Source organism: Octopus sinensis, linkage group LG4, assembly GCF_006345805.1.
Source record: "Octopus sinensis linkage group LG4, ASM634580v1, whole genome shotgun sequence".
NCBI classification, from domain to species: Eukaryota; Metazoa; Mollusca; class Cephalopoda; order Octopoda; family Octopodidae; genus Octopus; species Octopus sinensis.
Genome location: NC_043000.1, coordinates 38653934 through 38679725, shown reverse-complemented (window position 1 = coordinate 38679725; position 25792 = coordinate 38653934). Strand labels below are relative to the sequence as shown.

At 37.2% G+C, this 25792-nt stretch overlaps 1 protein-coding gene across 1 annotated transcript in view; it reads left to right on the top strand.

The window, feature by feature from the left end:
• LOC115211034 overlaps window positions 1–25792 on the top strand; it is a 133667-nt gene that overhangs the window by 44076 nt on the left and 63799 nt on the right. Inside the window, exon 4 of the mRNA XM_036502622.1 lies at window positions 10998–11062. Within this exon, the coding sequence (XP_036358515.1) occupies window positions 10998–11062 (65 nt within the window). The remainder of the gene's footprint in view (window positions 1–10997; window positions 11063–25792) is intronic.

Sequence of the window (25792 nt, the reverse complement as noted above, 5' to 3'; positions counted from 1 at the left end):
ATATATATATATATATATTATATATGTATATATATATATGCATGTATGTATGTATGTATTATAGATAGATACACGATTTAGTATGTGTGTATATGTATGCATATACACACACACATACATGTACACACATACTAAATTGGGTATCTAACCATAATACATAAGCATATTCATATTTATATCTAAATAGTACATGCACATTATATGTATACATCTCTCTCTCTCCCTCTCTCTCTGTATATATATATATATAATATATATATATATATATATATATTTAAAATAGCCATGTATATATCATACTCAATGTACGAAGGCGAGTTACAGAAGATGCAATCAATGGAATATCCTGCTAATGAAATTAACGTGCAAGTGGCTGAGCATTCCACAGATACACCTACCCTTATTGTAATTCACAGTGGTATTCAGCGTGACACAGAATGTGAAAACGCTGGCTCTTTTCAATTTAAATGTACAACTCAGTTTCGCGAGCTGTGTGGAATGGAGCAACACAACGTGAAATGCTTCTTGATTAAGTTCTTGTTCACACACACACACACGAACACACACACATATGCGGTATATACAATTTCTCTCGCATTTATTTAAAATATCCATGTAGGCGCAGGAGTGGCTGTGTGGTAAGTAGCTTGCTAATCAACCACATGGTTCCGGGTTCAGTCCCACTGCGTGGCATCTTGGGCAAGTGTCTTCTGATATAGCCCCGGGCGGACCAATGCTTTGTGAGTGGATTTGGTAGACGGAAACTGAAAGAAGCCTGTCGTATATATGTATATATATATGTGTGTGTGTGTATGTGTTTGTGTGTCTGTGTTTGTCCCCTTAGCATTGCTTGACAACCGATGCTGGTGTGTTTACGTCCCCGTCACTTAGCGGTTCGGCAAAAGAGACCGATAGAATAAGTACTGGGCTTACAAAGAATAAGTCCCGGGGTCGATTTGCTCGACTAAAGGCGGTGCTCCAGCATAGCCGCAGTCAAATGACTGAAACAAGTAAAAGAGTAAAAGAGTAATATATATTTCTTTACTACCCACAAGGGGCTAAACATAGAGGGGACAAACAAGGACAAACAAACGGATTAAGTCGATTATATCGACCCCAGTGCGTAACTGGCACTTATTTAATCGACCTCGAAAGGATGAAAGGCAAAGTCGACCTTGGCGGAATTTGAACTCAGAACGTAACGGCAGACGAAATATCGGTAAGCATTTGACCCGCCGTGCTAACGTTTCTTCTCGCCCGCCGCCTTATATCCATGTATATATCATACTCAAAGTACACAACTGTTGATATTTGCCCTCCATTAGACTGTTTACTGAACCAAAGTGACATTTACTGCTCATACAGACTGGAACATCAATCGTCTGGAAGCTGTTCAGCGACGTGCAACCAAAAGAATACCCTCCATCAGGCATTTGCCATATCCTGAACGCCTTACTTCTCTGGGCATGGACACATTGAAACTCCGACGTCTGGCAGCTGACTTGGCAGACACCCATAAAATTATCAACCATCGCACAAACAATAACTCTGAGCACCTCTTCAAACTCCACCCATCTAACACCCGTGGACATATTTACAAAGTAAGAAAACAGCACAGCTCCCATGACTTCAGGAAACATTTTTTCACGCTGAGAGTTGCTGAAGCGTGGAACAAACTGCCGGCATCGGTTGTTAGTTGTCGGAGCACTGCATCCTTCAAAACTTCCATGCTTCCTGAGATTCGCCAACACTACACTTGATTTTCTCCCCTCCATACACACACAAGCATGTTCACTTTCCAGACATTTCTACATTACTGCATGTACTTTATATGTACTGTCTGACAAGTTGTGGTGCATCTGAGCACTGTATACAATAATTTCATTATATATTATATTATATACGAGTCACATTCCATGAAATATTTTAACATGTAATTTATCGCGATGCCGGGAATCTCGAACTCGCGCCATTTCGATCCTGAACCAAATAACCTAACCACTTAGCCACGCATGTTCACCGTGATAAGCAGTACATGCAGCTTATAGATATAGCGTGTCCGTAATCTGCAAACGCTTACATATAAACGCGTATGTTAATATATAATAACTGTACTCTGTTAGTAGAGTCTGAATAACGTTGGACAAAGGAATTGGTCATAAATTAAATATCATATTTAAATTAAAGGAAAATTGATTTTCTATAATCAATATTGTTCTTCAGATCGGAAATACTCTTTCAGCTGCCCTGGAAATATGAAACCTCATTAAAAAGGTAGCAAAATACTCACACACACACACATACACAGAGATACGCATGCGCACACAGGTATTCACACAGAAATAACTATGTGAATATCACATTAAAACTATGGTCTTCTTTGATAATTGATTAATATTAACTATTTTAGACCTGTTCCATCAATTTATTCACTTCAGGTGACTTGTATGAAGTCTTAAGTGTCCATTTGAACTTCCTACGCATTTCACTATTAAGACTGGTTCACGCACACGCATACAAACATAAAACACATACATAAATGCATACAAACATACATATATAGATACACATATACACACACAAATATATACAGATCTATAGATAGCTATTACGCAATTTACCACACATAATCGTTTATATGTAATGTGATTCGAAAAGGGGTGCTACTGAAACGATTGTAACGCGTGCTAAACTTGCACTTCACTGAAACTTCGTTTTCTCTGCTGTATGTAATTCAGTACATTTCTCCATCCAACCATCTATCCCTCCATATATATTTATAATGCTAATTTCGAACAGTGAGAATGAGCATTCAGCACCGCATTGGTTCTTTTTTATTTCTGGGTTGACCAGGCTGCCAATAGTTTCTTGCGGAGAGAGAAATCCTCTCAACAATTATCAAGCTTGCCACATGGGTAAGTTGGTACTCGTCTATGTTCCCGTGTGATAGTCTTCATAACTACTGTGTGATTTCTCTCGGCATGAAACCAATGGCAGTCCTCTTAACCAACAAATAAAGTGTATGTGTGTGTGTGTATATATATACACACCCACACACACCCACACACCCACACACCCACACACCCACCCACACACACACACCTACACACACATACACACACACACACACATACATATATATATATATGTACATACATATGCCTATATGCGCGACCATGTGAGCCTTTATGCACATATATGTTAATTCACCGAACCGAAAAATAGTGGTCAATATAAAGATCCTCATCCGGGAACAGAAAAAAATTAACCAGCCTGGTGGTGGGTTAATAAGTGTGTGGAGAACGAATATGAAAAAACAAATACGCGCTGACGACTCTAGGGGTAGAGAGGAGGCTTTTGGAATATTCACAAGATCCGATTATTCCGTCATGAATTGGGGAAAATGGATGTATATTGAATTTTTTACGGAAAACCACGTTTTTGGTTGTGGGGGATCCGATTCTGAAAAAAAATTTTCAAAAATCGCATTTTCAAAATTTCATTGTGGATAGCCTGCTTGAATGCCTAAGGTTTACATATTCTCACTTTTATTTTTCTTGTTGAAAACTGAAATTTTACAAACAAATCTTTTTCAGAATCGAAATCTTCACACTTTTCTACGTATTTCGCAGAAAAATGAAATGAAGAGAGGTGGGTGTTGAAATTTTGAAAATGCGATTTTTGAAATTTTTTTTCAGAATCGGATCCTCCAGAACCAAAAATGTGGGATTTCGTAAAAAAAAAAAACAACAAAAAAACATCTATATATATCCATTTTCCCGAATTTATGACGGAAAAATTCGGACCTTGTGAATTTTCCGAAAGTCTCTTCCCCACCCCGCCAGACTCGTCAGCGCGCATTCTTTTCTTTTTACATATTCGTTTTCCACACACTTGTTAACATCCCCCAGACTGGTTATTTATTATTTTTCTTTTTGTTCCCGGGTGAAAGTCTTTATATTAACTAAAATAGCTGGTGACGTTAGATTACACAGAAGATGTTTTGTCTATAATGCAGACGTGACTGGAAACTGCAACCCAGGAAACTATAGCGAATCTCTTACACCTGTGGAATCATCAACAAATTTCCAATGGAATGCTGCTCTGTAAAAAGGCATAATACAGCAGAGCGTGCGACATCTGGTGGCATTTTGTGCGCCTAGGCTCTTTTAGGGTCCGCATTTATTTTAGAACTTATCTGACCCCTATAAGAAATGCTATGATGACTGTGTTACCGATGATTAATTTTTGGACATGGAATTCAGCTAGAAGCGGTTAAACTTGGCGCAGTCATTACACTATCAGGCTACGATCTTTGATCTATGATTCTGAATTTAAATTACATCGACGTGAACTTTATCTTTCATCCTTATCCAGATAAGGAAATACCAAATCAGTACTGCCATCTACTCTACTCATTTCTCCCTCTCGCTTACGCTCTCTCTCTGTCATTATTTCTTTCCCCCCTCTCTCTCTCTGTCATTATTGTTTTACTCTTTATCTCTCTCTCTCTCTCCGTCGTTCTCGCTCTTTCCGTCAAGCTGTCTCTCTCTGTTTCTCTCTCTGTCTCTCTTTATCTCGCTCTGTGTCTGAAAGAAATTAGGTGTGCTAACGTTTCGTATTTCTTTATTGTCCACAAGAGGCTAAACATAGAGAGGACAGAAAAGGAAAGACAAAGGGATTAGATCGATTACATCGACCCCAGTGGGAAACTGGTACTTAATTTATCGACCCCGAAAGGATGAAAGGCAAAGTCGACCTCGGTGGAATTTGAACTCAGAACGTAAAGACAGACGAAATACCGCCTAAGCATTTTGCCCGGCGTGCTAACGTTTCTGCCAGCTAGTCGCCTTGGGTGTTGATTATATTAACATCTCCAGCCCCACAGAACCAATGGTATTTATCTTAAGGTTCTCGAAATGTTGAAAAGCAAGGGCAGTCTCGATGTAATTTCAACTCGTAACGAAAGTGGTCGGAAGAAATGCTGCTAACGATTCTGCTATAGCGCCTACCGTAAAAAATCATTCGCTGATGTTGCTGTTGTCGTTCAACCTGAAATCAATACATTTTGAATTCGCCTGTAATCGAAGCCGTTCCTGATGTGCTGTTATCAATAGTGTGTTATATTCAGACACCAGTCTTCGTGTAATACGTTTTTCGTTTCACTATTTTTTTTAAAGGTAAGATTCAAGTGAAATTTTCACTGCTGTTTCTCGCCGTCCAAGTCCCAACACAAAAACATCCGTCGTTCGCAATGGCGCAAGTGGCAATGATGGCCGCTGAGTTTTTGTAAATTAAAATACAAACAGCATACTCCACACGTTCATACATACATACACACATACATACATACATACATACATACATACATACATGCATACATACATACATACATACATACATACATACATGCATACAGACATGTATATATGCATACATGCATGCATGCATATATACATACATACATGCATACATGCATGCATAAATAATGCATACATACATACATACATGCCTTCATGCATACACGCATACATCATGCATACATACATACACACATACATGCATATATATATACTTACATACATACACGCATACATACATACTTACATAATACATAATACATGTATATATACATACACACATACATACATTCGTACATACATATATGCATATATACATGCATGCATACATACATACATACATGCTTGCATGCATACATACATACATACATACATACATGCATACATATGTGCATGCATAACAGTTCTGATATTGTTCTGTTATACATGAAACAAAAGCTATGCACTGTTTCAGACGTCAACTGCCCGGGGCACATGAATTTACAATCGGAAATTGTGGGAAAATAGAATATTTATGGCGGATTAATGCGGAACTTACAAATCTTGAACCTATAAATTCTCATTTGTACCTACCATCACAAGTGTATTAAGCAATGTACCAACAAATTTACACAATGGCCTGAAATACTAGGTTTTACAAAGTTTTTGCGGGTGCTTCAAATTCAACGATTTTCTTTCTGAGTTTCTTTATGTGAGTAGATTCACACACTTGGCTGTCTGCATCGACAACTTAGCCAACGCACCAACTAAACCACACGGGTACAAACACAGGGCTCTGCTTAATAAAAAAATAAAACGATTGCTGTTTAGTTAGCGACCGACTGGAGATCGCTAAACATGAACTTAAACAAAACCGACAACAAAATTATACATATATACATACATGTGTGTGTGTGTGCGTGTGTATCTTTACCCAATGTAAATCAATGTGTATGTATACACGCACACAGACATATATATATATATATATATTTATATAAGAAAAAGAAAAACGGAAAATACGCACACTTACATGGTTATAATAACCATGTAAGTGTGCGTATTTTCCGTTTTTATTTTTCTTATATGCATTACAATCCACCACGTGGGGACAACCGAAATTCCTCTTTTCTGTTACTACTACTATATATATTTATATATATATATAAGTGTGTGTGTGTGTGTGTGTGTGTGTGTGTGTGTGGTGTGTGTGTGTGTGAGTGTAATTAATGACAGATGCTTTATTAACTACTAACTATATCGAAACTACAGTGGAGAAAACTAGCCACAGGATTTGGTTAAAAAGAGACGATGAGCGATGGCTAGAAGAATATTGAGCTTTATTTGATAACCAGCTGATCTAGCAAGCGGGGCCTCATATCAGTGAGTGGGGCCGGTGCGCATTGATGCCGTCGAGAAGTAGGCCCCGAAACGGCGCACATTCTCTCCTGATGACCCCATACACTTGCTGGCTTCCGGTAAACAATTTATCGATCAGCCGGTTTTCACTAGTTTTACAAACTCATATGTTAAACACTTTGTCAAACAGCTAATTGTTTTTTTTTTGTCAAATAGTTATTTCATCGCATTGTTGCAGAAAGCGTATTACATACGAGTTTGAAAAACTAGTAAAAAACGACTGATCGACAAATTGGTTAGCGGAGTAACTAACATATTAACTAGCAAAAACAATGGAGGACCGAACCAGGGCGTGTGTTTATTATTTACCGGCATAATGCTCCTCCCAATGTTCAATCGAATTCATATCAAGAATCTTGCAAACCAAATATAAAAACGAACTATATATATGTGTGTGTGTGTGTGTGTGTGAGTGTGTATGTGTGTGTGTGTGTGTGTGTGTGTGTGTGTGGTGTGTGTACATATATATATATATCCAGTTTCATCCTGTCTCCACCTCATTACACTTCGAACTTTTCTTAGACTAAACCTTTTTTATTGTCTCTCCCTGTTTATTTCTGTGTTCCTTTCTATCGAAGAGCGTAGGCTCGAAACGTAAAAGACTTTCTCACTTCCCGAGCGTTAAACTAATACATTTGTTTGTTGTTTACACACCCATCTTCTGTTTTTTTTTGTAAATTCTTACTCTCTCTCTCTCTCTCTCTCTCTCTCTCTCTATATATATATATATATATATATATATATATATATATATGTATATATATATGTGTGTATATATATGCATATATCTATGTGCGTATATATATATATATAGTAGTTGCTAAAGCATCTGTCATTAATTACATAAGTGTGTGCGTGTAGACGCACATTGATTAATGTTGGCTAAAGATGCGTACAAACACTCCTAAACATACATCTGTGTGCATCTATGATGAGTCTTCACAAATTTCCATTCTTCGAGTTCAGTTCCCCAGATATTGGTCACAAATACTTTCCTTAGTTGTAGCGCTGTGAGATCGAACCAGATGTCACGTGGTTGTGACAATGTTTTGAACCGTGCATCGATTCTTGCAACACGTTTATATAAAGAAAATCTCTTATACCATTATTATTGTATATGTATTTATTTTTTCTCTGAATGATAATCTTTCGAATTAAGTGGTTATTATTAAGAAACCATTATAATGCTCGGAGAAAGAGTTTAACGTTATAAAATTTTGTATTACTTCATTACTTGACGTCAGCAATCATCTCGTTGTTGATAAGAGAAAATTGTCAATTACGAATTTCGTTTTAGAAATATTTATTATGATTACAAGTGATATTTCAAACAAAGTGATTTTATATTGGAATATTTTGAAATTTACATGGAAACAAACCAGAAAAAAACTGCACAAGAATATATGATGAAATTTTCAGGTTTACCACTTAGATGATAAAACTCTGTTAGATGGTTTGGTATTTAACTCGTTTGGATACATATATATATATATATATATGATGTTATATATATATGGGTAAGAAGCTTACTTCCCAAACACATGGTTCCGGGTTCAATACTACTGTGTTTCATCTTGGATAAGTGTCTTCTACTGTAAGCTGGGTCCGACCGAAGCCTTGGGGATGGGTTCCCTAAACGTAAACTGAAAAAGCTCGTCGTTATATATATATATATATATATATATACACACACATTCACACACACACACGTGTGTATATTTGTCTTTGTGTTTGTCCCCCCACCATCACTTGCCAACCGATGTTGGTGTGTTTACGTACCCGTAACTTAACGAATCAGCAAAAGAAAGCGATAAAATAAGTATTAGGTTTAAAAAGAATAAGTCCTGGGGTCTATTTGTTCGATTAAAGGCGGTGCTCCAGCTTGGCTGGAGTCACATGAGTGAAACAATTAAAAAAGTATGCAACTGGTACTTAATTTATCGACCCCGAAAGGATGAAAAGCAAAGTATTTGAACTCAGAACGTAGCGGCAGACGAAATACCTATTTCTTTACTACCCACAAGGAGCTAAACACAGAGAGGACGAACAAGGACAGACAAACGGATTAAGTCGAATATATCGACTCCAGTGCGTAACTGCTACTTATTTAATCGACCTCGAAAGGATGAAAGGCAAAGCCGACCTCGACAGAATTTGAACCCAGAACGTAGTGGCAGACGAAATACCTATTTCTTTACTACCCACAAGGGGCTAAACACAGAGAGGACAAACAAGGACAGACAAAAGGATTAAGTCGATTACATCGACCCCAGTGCATAACTGGTACTTAATTTATCGACCCTGAAAGGATGAACGGCAAAGTCGACCTCGGCGGAATTTGAACTCAGAAAGTAACGGCAGACGAAATACGGCTACGCATTTCGCCCGGCGTTCTAACGTTTCTGCCAGCTCGCCGCCTTTGAATAAAAGAATATATATGTATGTGCGTGTGTGTGTGTGTTTATATGTGTGGGTGTGTATGTGTGTTTATGTGTGTGTGTATGACCATGACTGCAGCTGCATGGCTGAAACGAAAAAAAATAAATGCAAAAAAGTATCTCGGTGTTGGCTTGGCTGTATAGTCAAGAAGAACTTGATGTAACCACATGATTTCGGTTTCAGTTCCACTAAGTGGAATCTTGGAGAAGTGTCTTCTCCTTAGTCAAGGCCTAACCAACAACTTCTCAGCGAAGTTGGAAAATAGAAGCAGTTTCGAATATTGTAGTAGAGACTATCAACTACAACCCGGCCCTCCAAATTCACGTCCTATGTCTAAATCCGAGACTACATTGTTAATAGCTAAATAGAGTTTAACACACATAACTCACACGCACACGTATTGAGACACACATATAACGCACATACAAACACACACACAGCCTAACACGCTTATACACGCACATGCACACGCTCGCACGCACCCCCACCCACACACACAGATACATTTTTTTAAATATGTGTGTGTGTGTGTGATTTTTCTCCTTTTAATGATTTCACCAGTAGGACTACGCTCACGCTGGAGTACCGCCTTAATTTATTTTTCATTGGTTTCGTCGTCGCTTTATGGTTGGACTTTGGTCTGTTATTGAGTTTGTAGCAGCTAGTCTTCCTTGAACCTTCGATGGCTGGCTGGTCCGACATTGGATAAAACTCCTAACCTCAGGAGTGTATCCAGTGTATTCTCCTTTTCTTTTATGTCTTACTAGAAGTTCCTTTTATGTTTCCGATTTCTTCAAGTTGTCATTTGAACATCTAAATATTATTGTAGTGATTATATATCGAATTTACTTTCTACAATAATTGCAATAGTGGAAAGTATGACTGTTACAAAATCTCATTTTTCACTTCCAAATATTGTTGGGATTTTCTAAAAATACCAAATGCCATTTACAGCCATTATATCTCTGCCATATTAGCAGTAGACCAGGGCGATATGAGTTTGGTATGCTGCTATATGGCAGTGATAGAAGAAGAGACTAGGTGAGGATGATTCGCTTTCATCGACTCCCAATGTTGAAACGGTACTTATTTTATCGATCCCGAAGTATGAAAAGCAAAGTCGACCCCGAAAGAATGAAAGGCAAAGTCGACTTCGGTGGAATTCGAACTCAGAACGTAAATACCTATTTCTTTACTACCCACAAGGGGCTAAACACAGAGATGGCAAACAAGGACAGACAAACGGATTAAGTCGATTATATCGACCCCAGTGCGTAACTGCTATTTATTTAATCGACCCCGAAAAGATGAAAGGCAAAGTCGACCTCGGCGGAATTTGAACTCAGAACGTAAAGACAGACGAAATACCGCAAAGTATTTCGCCCGGTGTGCTAACGTTCCTGCCAGCTCGCCGCCTTATGGATCAACGTATTAATATTTGTCAAGTGGATTGTTTAGAAAAGCGAGACACCAGCGCCAACGCCTTTACACTTTCTTCATAATTCCAGTGGCGACAGGGAAAGCGATGAAGGGGACTGCAGAAGATACTACAAGATGGTTTCTGCTTTCTCCATGTAAACAGACGGCCAAAGGGCGCTATTCGTTTTCCCGTATTCCTTCATTGTGCAGCTCTGCTTTGTTGAAACCTAATTAATCGAAACAGTGAGAAAGGTCACCACTATCACTGATATAATTACGTTTGCAATTTCTTTCTTATCCTCCCGCTCTCTCTTTTCGAACCTACTCCTCAATCTCTCCTTGTATCACTCATTAATTTTTTTTTCATCAATTTCTTTCCAGGTGCTCAATGTAATCAAGAAATTGTAGAAAACATACGTTGGTCCCGTACTCCTGCCGACAATAACGTGAGTGTAACTTGCCCAGGCCAAGAAGATTTGGAAGGAACAAATGCAACTGTTGGTATGTATCCTTTACCTTTTATTTTTACTTGCTTCAATCATCAGACTGCAGCCACGTTGGGGCACCGCAACGAAAGACTGGAAAGTCAGGGCCGAAAATTTTCACTGAGGTTCTTGAAGATTGAATATCCCAACAGGTCTTTTGTGAGATTTTTATGTATGGTGTACGAAGTACTCAATATTCTAAAGTAGGGCTAAATGGTTTAGGCTGAAATAGATACAAGGCTACACACGTAAAAAGGGAAGATATACAAGTAAGAAAGTGCCTTTTATTTTTACTTGCTTCAATCATCTATGTTCATTTTGAAATAATGTCTTAGTATTTTTTCATTATTCTTTTCAACTCTAGACACAAGGCCCGAAATTTGGGGGGAGGGAGCCAGTCGGTTAGAGCAATTGGTACTTAATTTATCGATCCCGGAGAAAGGCGAAGTCGACCTCAACGGAATTTGAACTCAGAACTTAGCAACAGGCGAAATACCGCTAAGCATTTCGCCCGGTGTGCTAACGTTTCTTTTCTAATCTAGGCACAATTTCGAAATTTTGAGGTAAGGGACAAGTCGGTTAGATCGACCCAAGTACGCAACTGGTACTTAATTTATCGACTCCGAAAGGATGAAAGGCAAAGTCGACCTCGACGGAATTTGAACTCAGAAAGGTAGACAGACGAAATACCAATTTCTTTACTACTCACAAGGGGCTAAACACAGAGAGGACAAACAAGGACAGACAAACGGATTAAGTCGATTATATCGACACCAGTGCATAACTGCTACTTATTTAATCGACCCCGAAAGGATGAAAGGCAAAGTCGACCCCGGCGGAATTTGAACTCAGAACGTAGCGGCAGACGAAATACCTATTTCTTTATTACCCACAAGAGGCTAAACATAGAGGGGACAAACAAGGACATACATAGGTATTAAGTCGATTACATCGACAGCAGTGCGTAACTGGTACTTAATTTATCGACCCCGAAAGGATGAAAGGCAAAGTCGACCTCGGCGGAATTTGAACTCAGAACGTAGCGGCAGACGAAATACCGGTAAGCATTTCCTCCGGCGTGCTAACGTTTCTGCCAGCACGCCGACTTAGTATCTGCTTGTTATTATTTTCTACTCTAGGCACAAGGCAGGAAATTTTGGAGGGTGGGAGCCAGTCAATTGAATTGACTCCAGTGCACAGCTGGTACTTAATTTATCGACCCCGAAAGGATGAAATGCAGAGCCGACCTCCATGGATGGGGTACATGTTTATTAAAAGAAACATTTGATTTGGCAACATAGATTTGCATAAGCAGATGCACCTCTTGTCAGTATTTAAAGGAAGAGGACTTTACAAATACACGCGCAATTACACACATATTATTTTTGACTTGTTTCAGTCATTAGACTGTAGCCATGATGGGGCACTGTCTTGAAGAATTGTAGTCGAACGAATCAACTTCATTACTTACTTTTTTGAAGCCTCGTACTAACTTTATTGATACCTTTGTCAAGTGGTAGCGGGGGACAGACATACGAATAAAGACTCACACAAACACGCACACATGCATATATATAGACATGAGCATACATACATATATACATACACACGTACTCACGTACATAAATATATATATATATATATATATATATACATACACACATAAATATATACATCAGTACATACATAACTCTGTTTGTGTGTATATGTTTTTTTATTTGTGTGTGTGTATACGATGGAATACTTTCTGTTTCCGTCTACCAAATCCACTTACAATATCGGTGCGTGACTGTAGTAGAAGACACTTCCGAAGGTGTCACGCAGTGGGACTGAACCCGGCACCATGTTGTTGGGAAGTAAATTTCCTCCACTCCTGCCCCTATACACACAACTGGCTCACACTAATTTTGTATCATTATCTTTACCTTTCCTTTTATTATTTGGCTCAGTCATTGAACTACGGCCATCCTGGAGCACTAACTTGAAGTATTTGACTCGAACACATCGAACTCGTGTGTTTATATCATGTTTTTAAGCTTGGTACATTTTTCTGTCGGTGTCGTTTCCCCAACCGCAAATTTACGGGTGCACAAATTCAGCAATAACGTTTCAAAACTCTTAGATAGGGACCGTCGGACTCTTACGCAAATTGTTAGAAAGGATCACAAAAGTACAGCTCCCAAAATTACCGCAGAGCTTCATGATCACCTCGTTTCTACAAAAACTGTTCACCGGAAGCTGCACAAAGCCGGATTTCACGAGAGGTCTGCAATCAGAAAACCACTACTTTAAAAAACAAACGTTGCGAAGCGTTTAGAGTGGAATTAAAACCTACAGAATTGGTCCCTAGAGCAGTGGAAGACTGTTATTTTCTCGAACGAGTCATCCTTTGCCTTATTTCCGACCACTGGCCGTGTATACGTGTGGAGACAGCTAAAAGAAGCATTTCCCCCAGACTGCTTTCTTCTCTCTGTTAAACATGGAGGAGGATCTGTGATGATCTTGTGGCGGGGGATCTATATCTTGGGAATCCGCTGGTCCAATGGTTTCCCTTAATGGCAGAATTAATAGTCAAGGCTATTTAAGCATTTCATCTGATCAAATTCATCCTATGTTTGCAGTACAGTTCCCGGGGGGAAACACAATCGTTCAGGATGATAAAGTACCAATTCATACAGCTGAAGTTGTTACTGAATGGCACGAAGAAAATTCTAGTGAAGTTGAACATCTTATCTGGACACCACAGTCCTAAGATCTCAATATTATTGAACATTTATGGTGTATTTTAGAAGAACAATTAAGGAGTCAATCTCATCCACCCTCATCACTACAAGAACTGGAGACAGTTTTAGCTGAAGAATGGACAAAAATTCCTTTGGAAACCATTCAAACTTTGTACGAGTCAAAACCTCATAGAATTCAAGCTGTAATTACTACCAAAGGTGGTCCTAACCGTTATTAAAATAAATTTGTTTGAAAATTTGAAGGTGTTCCCATTATTTTTTCCAACTCTTGTATATATGTATAGGCGTGAGTGTGTGCAGGCACAGAGGCGCAGAGGCGCAGGCATGGTTGTGTGATAAGAAGCTTGCTTCCCAACCATTTGGTTCCGGATTCAGTCCCACTAGGTAACACCTTGGGAAAGTTCCTTCTACTATAACCTCAGGCCGATCAAAGCCTTGTGGGTGGATTTGGTAACGGAAACTGAAAGAAGCCTGTCGTGTATATATATATATATAATATATATATATATATATTATATATATATATATATATGGTGTGTGGTGTGTGTGTGTGCATATATAATATATGTGTGTGTGTGTGTGTGTGTATGTGTGTGTATTTATGTATGTGCGTCTTTGTATCTGTGTTTGCCTCCCCCTACACACACACCACCACCATCACTTGACAACCGAAGCCTAGCGGTTCAGCAAAAGAATCTGACAGAATAAGTACTAAGCCTACAAAGAATAAGTCCTGGGGCCGATATCTTCGACTAAAGGCAGTGCTCCGGCATGGCCGCTGCCAAATGGCTGAAACGTTTAAAAGAGTATGCATACAACGAACATCCATACAGTTTCTCTTTATAAAATTCACTGACATGTCAATAGCTCTCAATGGTTATTCTAGGGTTAAAGCTGAAGACGACCAAATTGCCGCACAACAGGACAAAACACGAAACAACGTTTTTGGGAAGAGAGCTTCTTGCGCACACAACCATGCTTGCACCTCTCCATATATATTCTTTTATTCGTTTCAGTCATTTCACTGCGGCCTTGCTGGAGCACCGCCTTTATTCGAATGAATCGCCACCAGGCCTTATTCTTTGTAAGCCTAGTACTTATTCCAGCGATCTCTTTTGCCGGACCACTAAGTTACGGGGACGTAAACACACCAACATCAGTTGTCAAGTGGTAGTCAAGGAACAAACACAGACAGAATATATATATATTATATATATATATATATATATATATATATATATATATGTATATATATATATATATATAATATATATATACATATATACATATATACATAATATAATAAAAGGGTAAAATTAATTAATTAAATTAATTAATAAGTTTACCAAGTAGCTCTGTACGTTAAAATAACCTTTATAGCTAAAATTATACAAATATTCTATAATTATAAACATAATTATAATTAGGGGTCAGCTAATTGCTTCACCATATACCGAATTTAGAAATAGGAGTTAAAAATTCCTTTTCTACTACTGTAAGAATCTCCACGACAGTAACACACTTTTTTACGTAGGCAAAGAGAAAAACGATGAATGTTCCCGACTCCCATTTGCCACAAACACGTTTCGAGGTTAAAGTGTTTTAATTACTTACTCCTCTCTTCAGTGTAGCATTTCCAATTATAAAATTTGAAAGTGCTAGAGTTAAAAATGCGACAGCGTGCAGCAGATATCCAACCATCACTTTCAAAATTTACACAGCCAAATGTTAATACACTATTCATCCCTTGTACTCACGTGTACGTTACGAGCAGTACCGCAGAAAACTGCGGTATTCTATCATGGAGTAAATTATAATTTCAAATTAATAATAAAAGAGTAAAATTAATTAATTAATCAATCAATTAATTTATAATTTTACCAAGTAGCTTGGTATTTTAGAATAACCTTTATAGGTACAATTATACACATATTCTATAATTATAAACATAATTATAATTAGGGGGCAGCTAATTGCTTCACCACAATATATATATATATATATATATACACGACGAGCTTCTTTCAGTTTCCGTCAACCAAATCCACTCACAAGACATTGGTTGCCTCGAGGCTATAGTAGAAGTTACTTGCCCAAGGTGCCTCGCAGTGGGACTGAATCCGGAACCATGTTGTTGGGAAGCAAGCTCCTTACCACACAGCCACCCCTGCACCTGAATATATGCATTCATGTTTATATGTAAAGATGTTGAATGTTTATGCAAAAAATTCATCGTATTTCGATACAGTATTGCATTTTCGAAACAAAAGTCCTGCCGCAGGTTTTATCCAATTTTTTTCTAAATGGAAATCACCAGAACTGCATTTATTCATTGTAGATATAAATTCAAAAGTTTTTGTTTGTAATGGAATTTTCCCAATGTATGAATAAGGCGTAGCATAACAGAACACTAGATTTACTTAAACTAAACCAGCATAACGTTATATTCTGCAATCACGACAGGCAACATAGGCGCTTGAATAGATATTAAACACTCGCCATTTCTCTCTGTTTAATCCGTTCCATGACTGAGAGCAATAATATACGAGATCTCTTCTTCGACATTTATTCTACTTGCCTCCTCATAAATGGAGGAGATTTCGGATGCAGGCGAAATGTGTGCAGAAATAAATAATGGCCGTATCAACGAAAGTGAGAATAAAATAACAAACATGAATATAATTTATTTTTATGTTATCTTATTCATGTTTTTATTTTATTTTTCCTTGATTCTTAAATAAAGAATATATTCATGACTAGAAATAACTAACTATTCATGGAACAGAAAATCATATTTAAATTTATTTTCATGGCAAAAATCTTACCGGAACGACTTGATGCCTGTATGTCACTAACAGATATATATATATATATGTATATATATATATATATATATATATATATATATATATGTGTGTGTGTGTGTGTGTATACATATGTTTGTATATATATATATATATATATATATATATATATATATATATATATATTATGCATAACATACGGCAATTGACTTAGGGTTAATATTTAATCAAAACAGATATCTTCACACTTCACACTGGGCGGCCGAAAAGAAAAAAATCGATAAAATGGAAAGATTTCGAGTATAATGAATAAATATTTCTAACTTGTTTATTCAATACATAAAACCTACCATGTTTCCTAATATACACGCGCACGCATATACGCACATACAAACATGTATATAAATATATATATTTATATATATATATATATGTATATATATATATATATCTTATATATATTTACTTATTACTTATAATATTATTATTATTATGTATATATATATACACATACATATATATATATATATATGTATATATATACGCATATATGTAATTATGTATTTTATGTATTATATATATATATATATATATATATATATATACCTAGGTGTATGCATGAATTCTGTGTGTATATATGTGGGCATATTTGTGTGTGTCACTTGAGTATTGTGACAGACTTCGCGTTCATTCCACCATAATATCAGCTTTCAACCGGTTTTTCATCCATTAACATTGTGCTTAATGCTAGTAAAAGTTCCATTAAATGTGAAATTATATTCATTATTTTGCATATATCTAGTTTTCGTGGCCTAAACATTCACCATCTAAACTATAGACCATGATACCTCCACAGATGATCATCAAAGACTCATGTGTTATTACAAGGCGTCATAAAATGTTGGAGCACACACCTTCGTTATGGGTCATCGTGTCCGGAAAATTCGTCGTGACGACAATGATATAGCGTATTACATTAACGTTTTTTTTTTAATATAATAAAAAGGGAAGAATGATAAAAAGCTTAATAAAAGAATTAATTATGCAAGTTTTTATTCAACACAAACATTAAAAAACACGTGATGAGGTCATTTAAAATGAAATTTCTCCTGTGAATTTTCCTGTGGCAAAAATGTTTACTGCTAAACTTTCTATAACTATGCGCTACACACTTTACCTCGTAAAAAAAAAGCAAAAAGAAATAAGAAACGCTTGTTTAAATCCGAATTGCATCTAAAATATGTCCTATAATGTGTCAATCTGTATATCTTTTTTTTTCTTCTCTAGGCACAAGGCCCGACATTTTGGGGCAGGGTGGGATAGTCAATTAAATCGACTCCAGTACACAACGGGTACTTAATTTATCGACCCCGAAAGGATGAAAGGCAAAGTCGACCTCGGCGGAATTTGGCCTAAGAACGTAACGGACCACGAAAAATACCTATTTCTTTACTACCCACAAGGGGCTAAACACAGAGGGGACAAACAAGGGCAGACAAACGGATTAAGTAGATTACATCGAACCCAGTGCATAACTGGTACTTATTTAATAGACCCCGAACGGATGAAAGGCAAAATCGACCTCAGCGGAATTTGAACTCAGAACGTAGCGGCAGACGAAATACCGCTAAGCATTTCTCCCGGCATGCTAACGCTTCTGCCAGCTCGCCGCCTTAAAAATTATAAATATCAACAGATGAGAAATTATCACAGCCACCCTTCATGCATCGACAACTGTTTAACGTTTATGCGACCATTTCATTACTTCGATCCTTCATTTTGATGCCAGGAGGGAACTAATGCTTCTTTCTTCTTTTAACGAATAAATTTCTGCACGTGAAAGGATCTTTGTTATTTACCAGGGTTTAGCAATTCCTTCGATTTCACTGCAGAGATTTCTTCTTCTTCTTCTTCTTCTTCTTCTTCTTCTTCTTCTTCTTCTTCTTCTTCTTCTTCTTCTTCCTCTTCTTCTTCTTCTTCTTCTTCTTCTTCTTCTTCTTCTTCTTCTTCTTCTTTTCTTCCTCTTCTTCTTCTTCTTCTTCTCCTCCTCCTCCTTCTCTTGCTGCTTCTGCTGCTGCTGCTACTACTACTACTACTACTACTACTACTACTACTACTACTACTACTACTACTACTTACTATTATTTATCGTCTTCCCATCCAAATACCCATATCATAATCTTCGCTGTCCCCACTAACACATCTTTCTCATCATCTTCTACCCTCATGTTGATCCGAATTTCTCCAATAAATTTTGCAAACCTGGTTGTTATCGCTCCTAATGTTTCTACTTCTGCTCTGATGACAATTACTCTTCCTGCAATTTCGTCTATTACTAGCTTCTACTTCTCAATTTTTTCTACTTCTTTGTCATCCACTCATTTCAAATCTCCAAATATGGCAATGTCTTTCATCTTGGTTTCCTTCATTAATTTATCAACTCCAACAATGTCTGGCCGTCCAACATCGATTGGTAACACCTTCTGGTTTACGCTCGTACCATTTTAATGTGCTTTTCAGACCCTACTTTTGTTATCGTTGTTGTTTTTGTTGTTAGCTATTCGTTTTGTTTCAAATTTTGTTGTAACTCCTGGAGTCTTGCACGCGTAGAGGGTTTGCTGCCCGCACCCAACCGTATCATGCCATCTGTTCTTTTCAGTTATCTAATACTTTTCCGATTAATCTGGCCGTGTCGAAGAGGAAAACCTTTTGTAACACCGGAAACTCTATTCCGATTTCCTTAATATTCCTCTTGATGCCTTTTGATATTGTACCAAAGCATCTTACAATAATTGGCACTGTCTTAACCTTCGCTTTCCATAGACGGGTTATCTCGTACCAAATAGAATTGTGCATTTCTTTTTTAGTGTGTGTGTGTGTTTTTTTTTTGCCTTCCTTCTATTCTCTCAAGGCCCCGCTTTTCGAACTTTCAAAAGTACCCTTTCGCTACCTGATCATGTCACCACAACTTGTAGTGGTTTTAAACAAGTCTAGGGCATTCCTTCGTGACACAGACAATGGTTTCATCCACACTATTGCAAATTAGCGGAGACTAAGGTTGACTCTTCAATTCGTAGCCAAATCTTTTTTTGAGCTTAGAGCTCTAGGTCTCTTTTTTTAGTGTTCCCTTCATCAGCCAATCCCACCTATTTTCCCCGGCAACTTCCGCTCTGGCTAATTGGTTGATTGTGAAGTCCCTTGTCGCGTAGTTCTTCTTTATGTCCTTTTTGCACCCCTTCCTTTGCTTTCCCTTTTTTTCTCTGCTCTCAATACACTCTCGTTCCTATCTGTCACAAGCAATGTGCCTCAAGTATTCCCAGGTATATATGGCTGGATTGAAATTGAATTGCCATCATCATTTCACCATTTGGCAACCATATGCATTCTGTCCTGGCAAGCTTTCTTTATCTCATCACTATCGTAGCACATTTTGAGAGTCCAATCTCCATCTTAATAGCATTGAAGAAAATCTGCATTGACAGAACTAGGCTGTCCAGTTCTGCCTCAGTTTTTGTGAATAGCTTCAGGTCGTCCATGGATAGCAAGTGGTTCAGTTTTCCCTTACCTCTTCCCAGATCATACCCCAACTTTGTTTTCTGTAGTATTTCACGAAAAGAATATTATTATTCCTTGGTAACGCAGTGTAGGTAAATATGCACCGGAGTCATTAGTCATCAGACAAACCACAAGGACCTCAGACAGATAATAGTTTACTTAACATATGCGCTTCACCCAATAAAGCTGCTTTTTGAAAAACATCAATCTTGCATGGGATTTCCAGTTGCCTTAAGAAGTCTTGAAGTTTCAATGGGATTGTGCCCAACGCTCCGATCACCACTGGTATCACTTTTACCCTCATGCATTCCATACAGTCTTGTCATCTCCAATTTCAGTTCGGAGAACTTGGTGATTTTTTCAACCCCTTTACTCACAATAGTCATGTCATTTGGTATGGCTACATCAATGATCTGACAGTATTTGTTTTTTCACTTAATCAATATGGCCGACGGTGTTCGATTACACGATCCGTCTGAAAATCATAGTCCCAGAGTATCGTTATTTTTCCATCTTCCTGCATAACTTTACTTGCTACATTCTCATACCAGTTCTCTGTTACTTCATATTGGTATTTACAACAAAAGAACCAATAAAGAGACACACACACTTTATCGTGGCGGCGCTTGTATTCTTTTTTTGCAAGACTCTCATATCCACTTACCAAGTGGGTCACATCTTCCACGCTCTTTCCACAGAGTCTGCATTTCTGGGTGTCAGAAGTTATATAGATGTTATACTTTATCATTATTATTATTGTCGTTGTTGTTGCTGTTGTTGTTGTTCTTCTTCTTATTATTATTTCTTTTTATCACAGTCTTTTTGGAACTCCTGGAGTCTTGTATGTGGAGCGGGTTTACTACCCGCAGTCTACAGTACCATGCTACCCGTTCTTGTCAGCTATCTAATACTTTCTTTATTCTAACTGTGCCAAGGAGGCAAACCTTTTGTAACAGTTCTACTGGACACTCTATTCGCTTCTGAACTAACATTCAATAACCGTTTAGTTTGCCTACTTATCTCACCTTCTTCTCTGCCCCTGGCTTTGGGTATATGAAGTATCAGAATGACGACCAGTCCTGCACTGCTCAACCACAGGCCACCTGCCGGGCGAAAGGCTTTCACCCTTGGTTCCAACTTCCTTAACACCATTATTCGATAAATTTGTATTAAATATTTCCACTCAATATTGAGGTTTGTGTTTTAAGGTAAGCCACCAACCGGTATTTTTATCGAGACATCATCTCTAGTAAGATTATTAACCAAGATGTAGAGCTCATTATTATTATTATTGACAGCACATGCCATCAAGACAACATTGGGATACAAATATACGAAGCCTAATATATCCATCATGACTACCTGTTTGATACGAGTACACCAGGCACATGCATCACAACCATCTGTGTACGACATGGTGATCTTATAACAAGAGGAACAGCACATGACCTTACAGGTGGTGGGGGCCTAGTTAGAATATTTTTTAAGTTGAGTAGCCCATCCCGCTCAAAAGGTCCCAGAATGAGGGTTGTTTAAGGATGATGAACAAAATACCCTTGTTTTCAGAGGTGAATTATTCAGACCTCAACGAATTCCTCTCGATACATGGCTATAATGCTCCTCCACTATTTCTGCTCGTGATCAGAGATGCACATATCGTCAGCCATTAAGGGACATGCTCAACCGGTTACGGTCAGCAAATGACAGGCAAATCTGTGGTATTGAACAAAATGTTTGCTGTAGCCTATCTTTTATACCAAGACAAAACAATGTACATGATAACGCTTCCAATCAGTTAAGATCAAAAGCCATGCGACCCTCTGCTTGGTATCCTTACTATTATTATTATTTATTATTATTATTATTATTATTATTATTATTATTATTATTATTATGTTTTTTCCTTTTTCTTCAAATGTTCCTCCGTTTCTCGCCGAGTGTTTTCCATACACCTAGGGCAGAGAAGGGCATTGTATGCATTCCCAGATTACAGGCGCAAATTCACAGATAAAATATGTTTAAAAATTAATAAATAAATAAATTCATCGATGGATGTTATTTTCACAGCGATAGTGCTCTTCTCAGTACATGAGCCGTTCCAGTTAATACTATTTTTTGCACTTCCTGTAGGGATGGTAAGCCTGGAATCATTTTCAAATAGGTTTCAGTACCTTTTTTTATCATTCCTAGAGATGCTACAATCACTGGTACTGTAGTCGCTTTGAGATGCCACATTTTTTCAATTTCTATTAGCAGGTCTTTATATTTACTAATCTTGTCAAATTCTTTCGCCGCTATATTGTGATCACAGGGAATACTCATGTCAATTAATAAACACATCCTTTTTGTCTGATCTTTTATAATGATATCCGGTTTATTAGCTTTTATAGTCCTGTCGGTCTGTACGGGGAAGTCCCATAGAATCGACACATTTTCTCCCTCAGTCACAGCTTCAGGATGGTGTTTATACCATTTGTCAGCAGTTTTGATTTTATAATGCCGACGTATTGTCCAATGTAAATACTGGCCGACTCTGTCATGTCTTGCTTTATATTCTGCAGGTGCTAAGACTCTACACCCTGAAATTAAGTGGTCTATTGTTTCAATCTCATCGTTACAGAATCGGCATTTTGGGCCAGCTCCATTTTTCATCACATTAGCTTGGTAGTTCCGAGTTAATAAGCTTTGGTCTTGAGCAGCTAATATGAAACCTTCACTCTCTGCTTTTAGCCCTGAGCTTCGTAACCATTGGTGCGTGTGTTTCTGGTCGACATCAGCTTGTTTGCTATGGGCCACATATTATTATTATTATTATTATTATTATTATTATCATTATTATTATTGTTATTTTTGTTGTTGTTGTTGTTGTTATTGTTATTGTTGTTGTTATTATTATTATTATTATTCAGTAGTTTTATCTTTATAGCGTGCTTTCACTTCACTACCGAGCGCAGCTCTGTGTGCCTTGGGTATGTGTTGTGATTTGTTGTGATGCTCTGATTATTATTATTATTATTATTATTATTATTATTATTATTATTATTATTATTATTATTATTATTATTATTACTATTCCTATTGTTACTGTTGTTGTTGTTATCATTATCATTATTGCTATTATCATTGCTACTTTTTAATCATGAGACCTATAACAGAATATGGCTTTCGACATTATTCTTAGAAAAGATTACGTTACTATGATTCCAATTATCTTATACACCTTCAAGACTGGTTGGCTGGACAACAACGGAGATTCTTGACAACTTTTGCATGATTAACCTTTTGAGAGTTTTCTACTTCAAAAATTGCTTTCAATTTATTCTCTGGAAATTCTTCAACCTTTATGCAATGCAAGTTTGCAAAATATATTAAGAATATCTATGCAGGAAAAATTATCTTACCAGCGAGTAGAAGGCAAAGCCATTAATTTTCTGAAGGTTTTGGATTATCTGAGACTTGAAATAAACAGTTGCAGAAGAAAATACATGTATTTCAAGCTGTTTGTTCTCTTCAGCTATATTCTCCATTTTCTACTGAGCGATGAGGACAATTACAGTTTTGGTTCCTTAGTTATAAAGTCTCCTCCAATTTTGGTTGAAGATTGTGAAGAACTTTCCCTCATATAGAAGTATAATTAGTGCCACGTTTCTTCGGTCTCGTTTTCGCTTGCACACATATGAGTATATCTATCTATCTATCTATCTATCTATCTATCTATCTATCTATCTATCTATCTATCTATCTATCTATCTATCTATCTAGTTAGCTAGATAGATAGCTATCTCTATGGTTTAATATACGAATGGTTTTAATATATGGCAAATAATAATAATGGTATTTATATAAGCTTAAATCTCATAGCGATGACCGTGCAATTACTAGCAAAACTTGTCTAATAAAGGGGCATATAACCGACGACAGCAAAAAGAAAGCTTTCCTATTCGCGAGGGAATCGAACCCACATCCCTTTGTTAACACGACTAGGAAAGCTTTGTATTTTCTGTCGTGAGCTTATGTGCCCCTTTATTAGACCATTTCCTTTGTCATTGCAACGTGATCGCCATGAGCTTTAAGCTTATATAAAAATACCATTAATATATATATATATATATATATATATATATATATATATACATATTTGTATGCACGTGTGTGTATGTGTGTGTATGTGTACGTGTGTATGTATTTGTGTATGTGTACGTATGCTAATGTGAGGAAAAAATACTGTATATATTCAATATATTGTTGGAACAGTGACTGAGTCATGAATTCCAAAGAAATAAAAAATTAATGCATGCATACATACAAAGACATAGAAACAGACGCATACACACACACGCGCGCAAACACACACACACACAGAGCTAGTTAACTACCTAGGTAGATGGCTTATCAGATAGTTGGACAGAAGATTAATAGATAGATAGATAGATAGTTAGGATGGTAGATGTTAGGTATTTAGTTGCTAGGTAGTAGGTAGGTAGGTAGGTAGGTAGGTAGGGAGGGAGGGAGGGAGAAGATTGTACTATGAAGAGTCTACTCTCTGTTCAGAATCTGAACAATTTTCAGCAACTACAAAATTTCCTCTAAGTCAGTGGAAGTTCACAATTGATTATTTCTCCCTAAACCTGTAACTTTGCCGATGTCTAACACACGTGTTAGATTTCGAAACATTGGCATCCAATAATTGGTCATTCGGCTAATCATCAAAAAGTTGCTCCCCCAACGGATTTTAACCCCCGTCTCCCAGACATATTGTCCCCAATTTCTGCCATTTCTGTTGCAAGTACAATGGCTTTTAAGGCTCTAAACTAGTGAGTTTCATACCTCCTTCCCTAAGGCAAATCTAATTTATTTGTCTTTCGTTGCTGTGTTACCCATATTTTGTCCAACTCCTGCTCTTACATTAACCGCAGTCCTTTCAAATTAATCTCAGTCCCTTTGCATTAACCACAGTAATTTTTTATTAACGACAGTCCTTTTACATTAGCCACAGTCCTTTCCTTCCCTGAATAGCAGCCCTTTGGAATTTCCAGCCTGCCATTTTTCCTGCTGTCATCGGTGAGCATCTCTTCAAGTGGAACATTGCAATAAATAAATAAATACTTTAAATTTCTCAATATAAATATCCGGAGTTTTGTGAAAGTGTAATTTAATAAGTGTTATAATAATAATGAAGGAAAATCTCTCATAAAATAGTTGTTATTACTTGTTTAAACTTATATATTCTTTTTAATGTTGCTTTTCTCCTTTCAATGATTTATAGCGTGTTTCAACTGTCTGTATTGGTAATTTAGTGACACAGCTTTAAGGTAAATTGAAACTAACGAGAAATCGATGTAAACTCTGGCAAATCACTTTACTGAGAACAAGCATTATCAACACAAATATATTTGAGAAAGGTTTCGCCTTTAATATTTTCACAAGGACGAGGGGAAACAACCTTGACATTTAACTATCCCTTTATACCTCAAAACTGGTAACTCCGATGTCGCTAATATTTCTGCAGTTTTAGGCATCTTGAAGAGCAGACATACAACGCCACCTAGTTTAATACCAACTAACTGACTCTTTGTAACTTCAGCGCT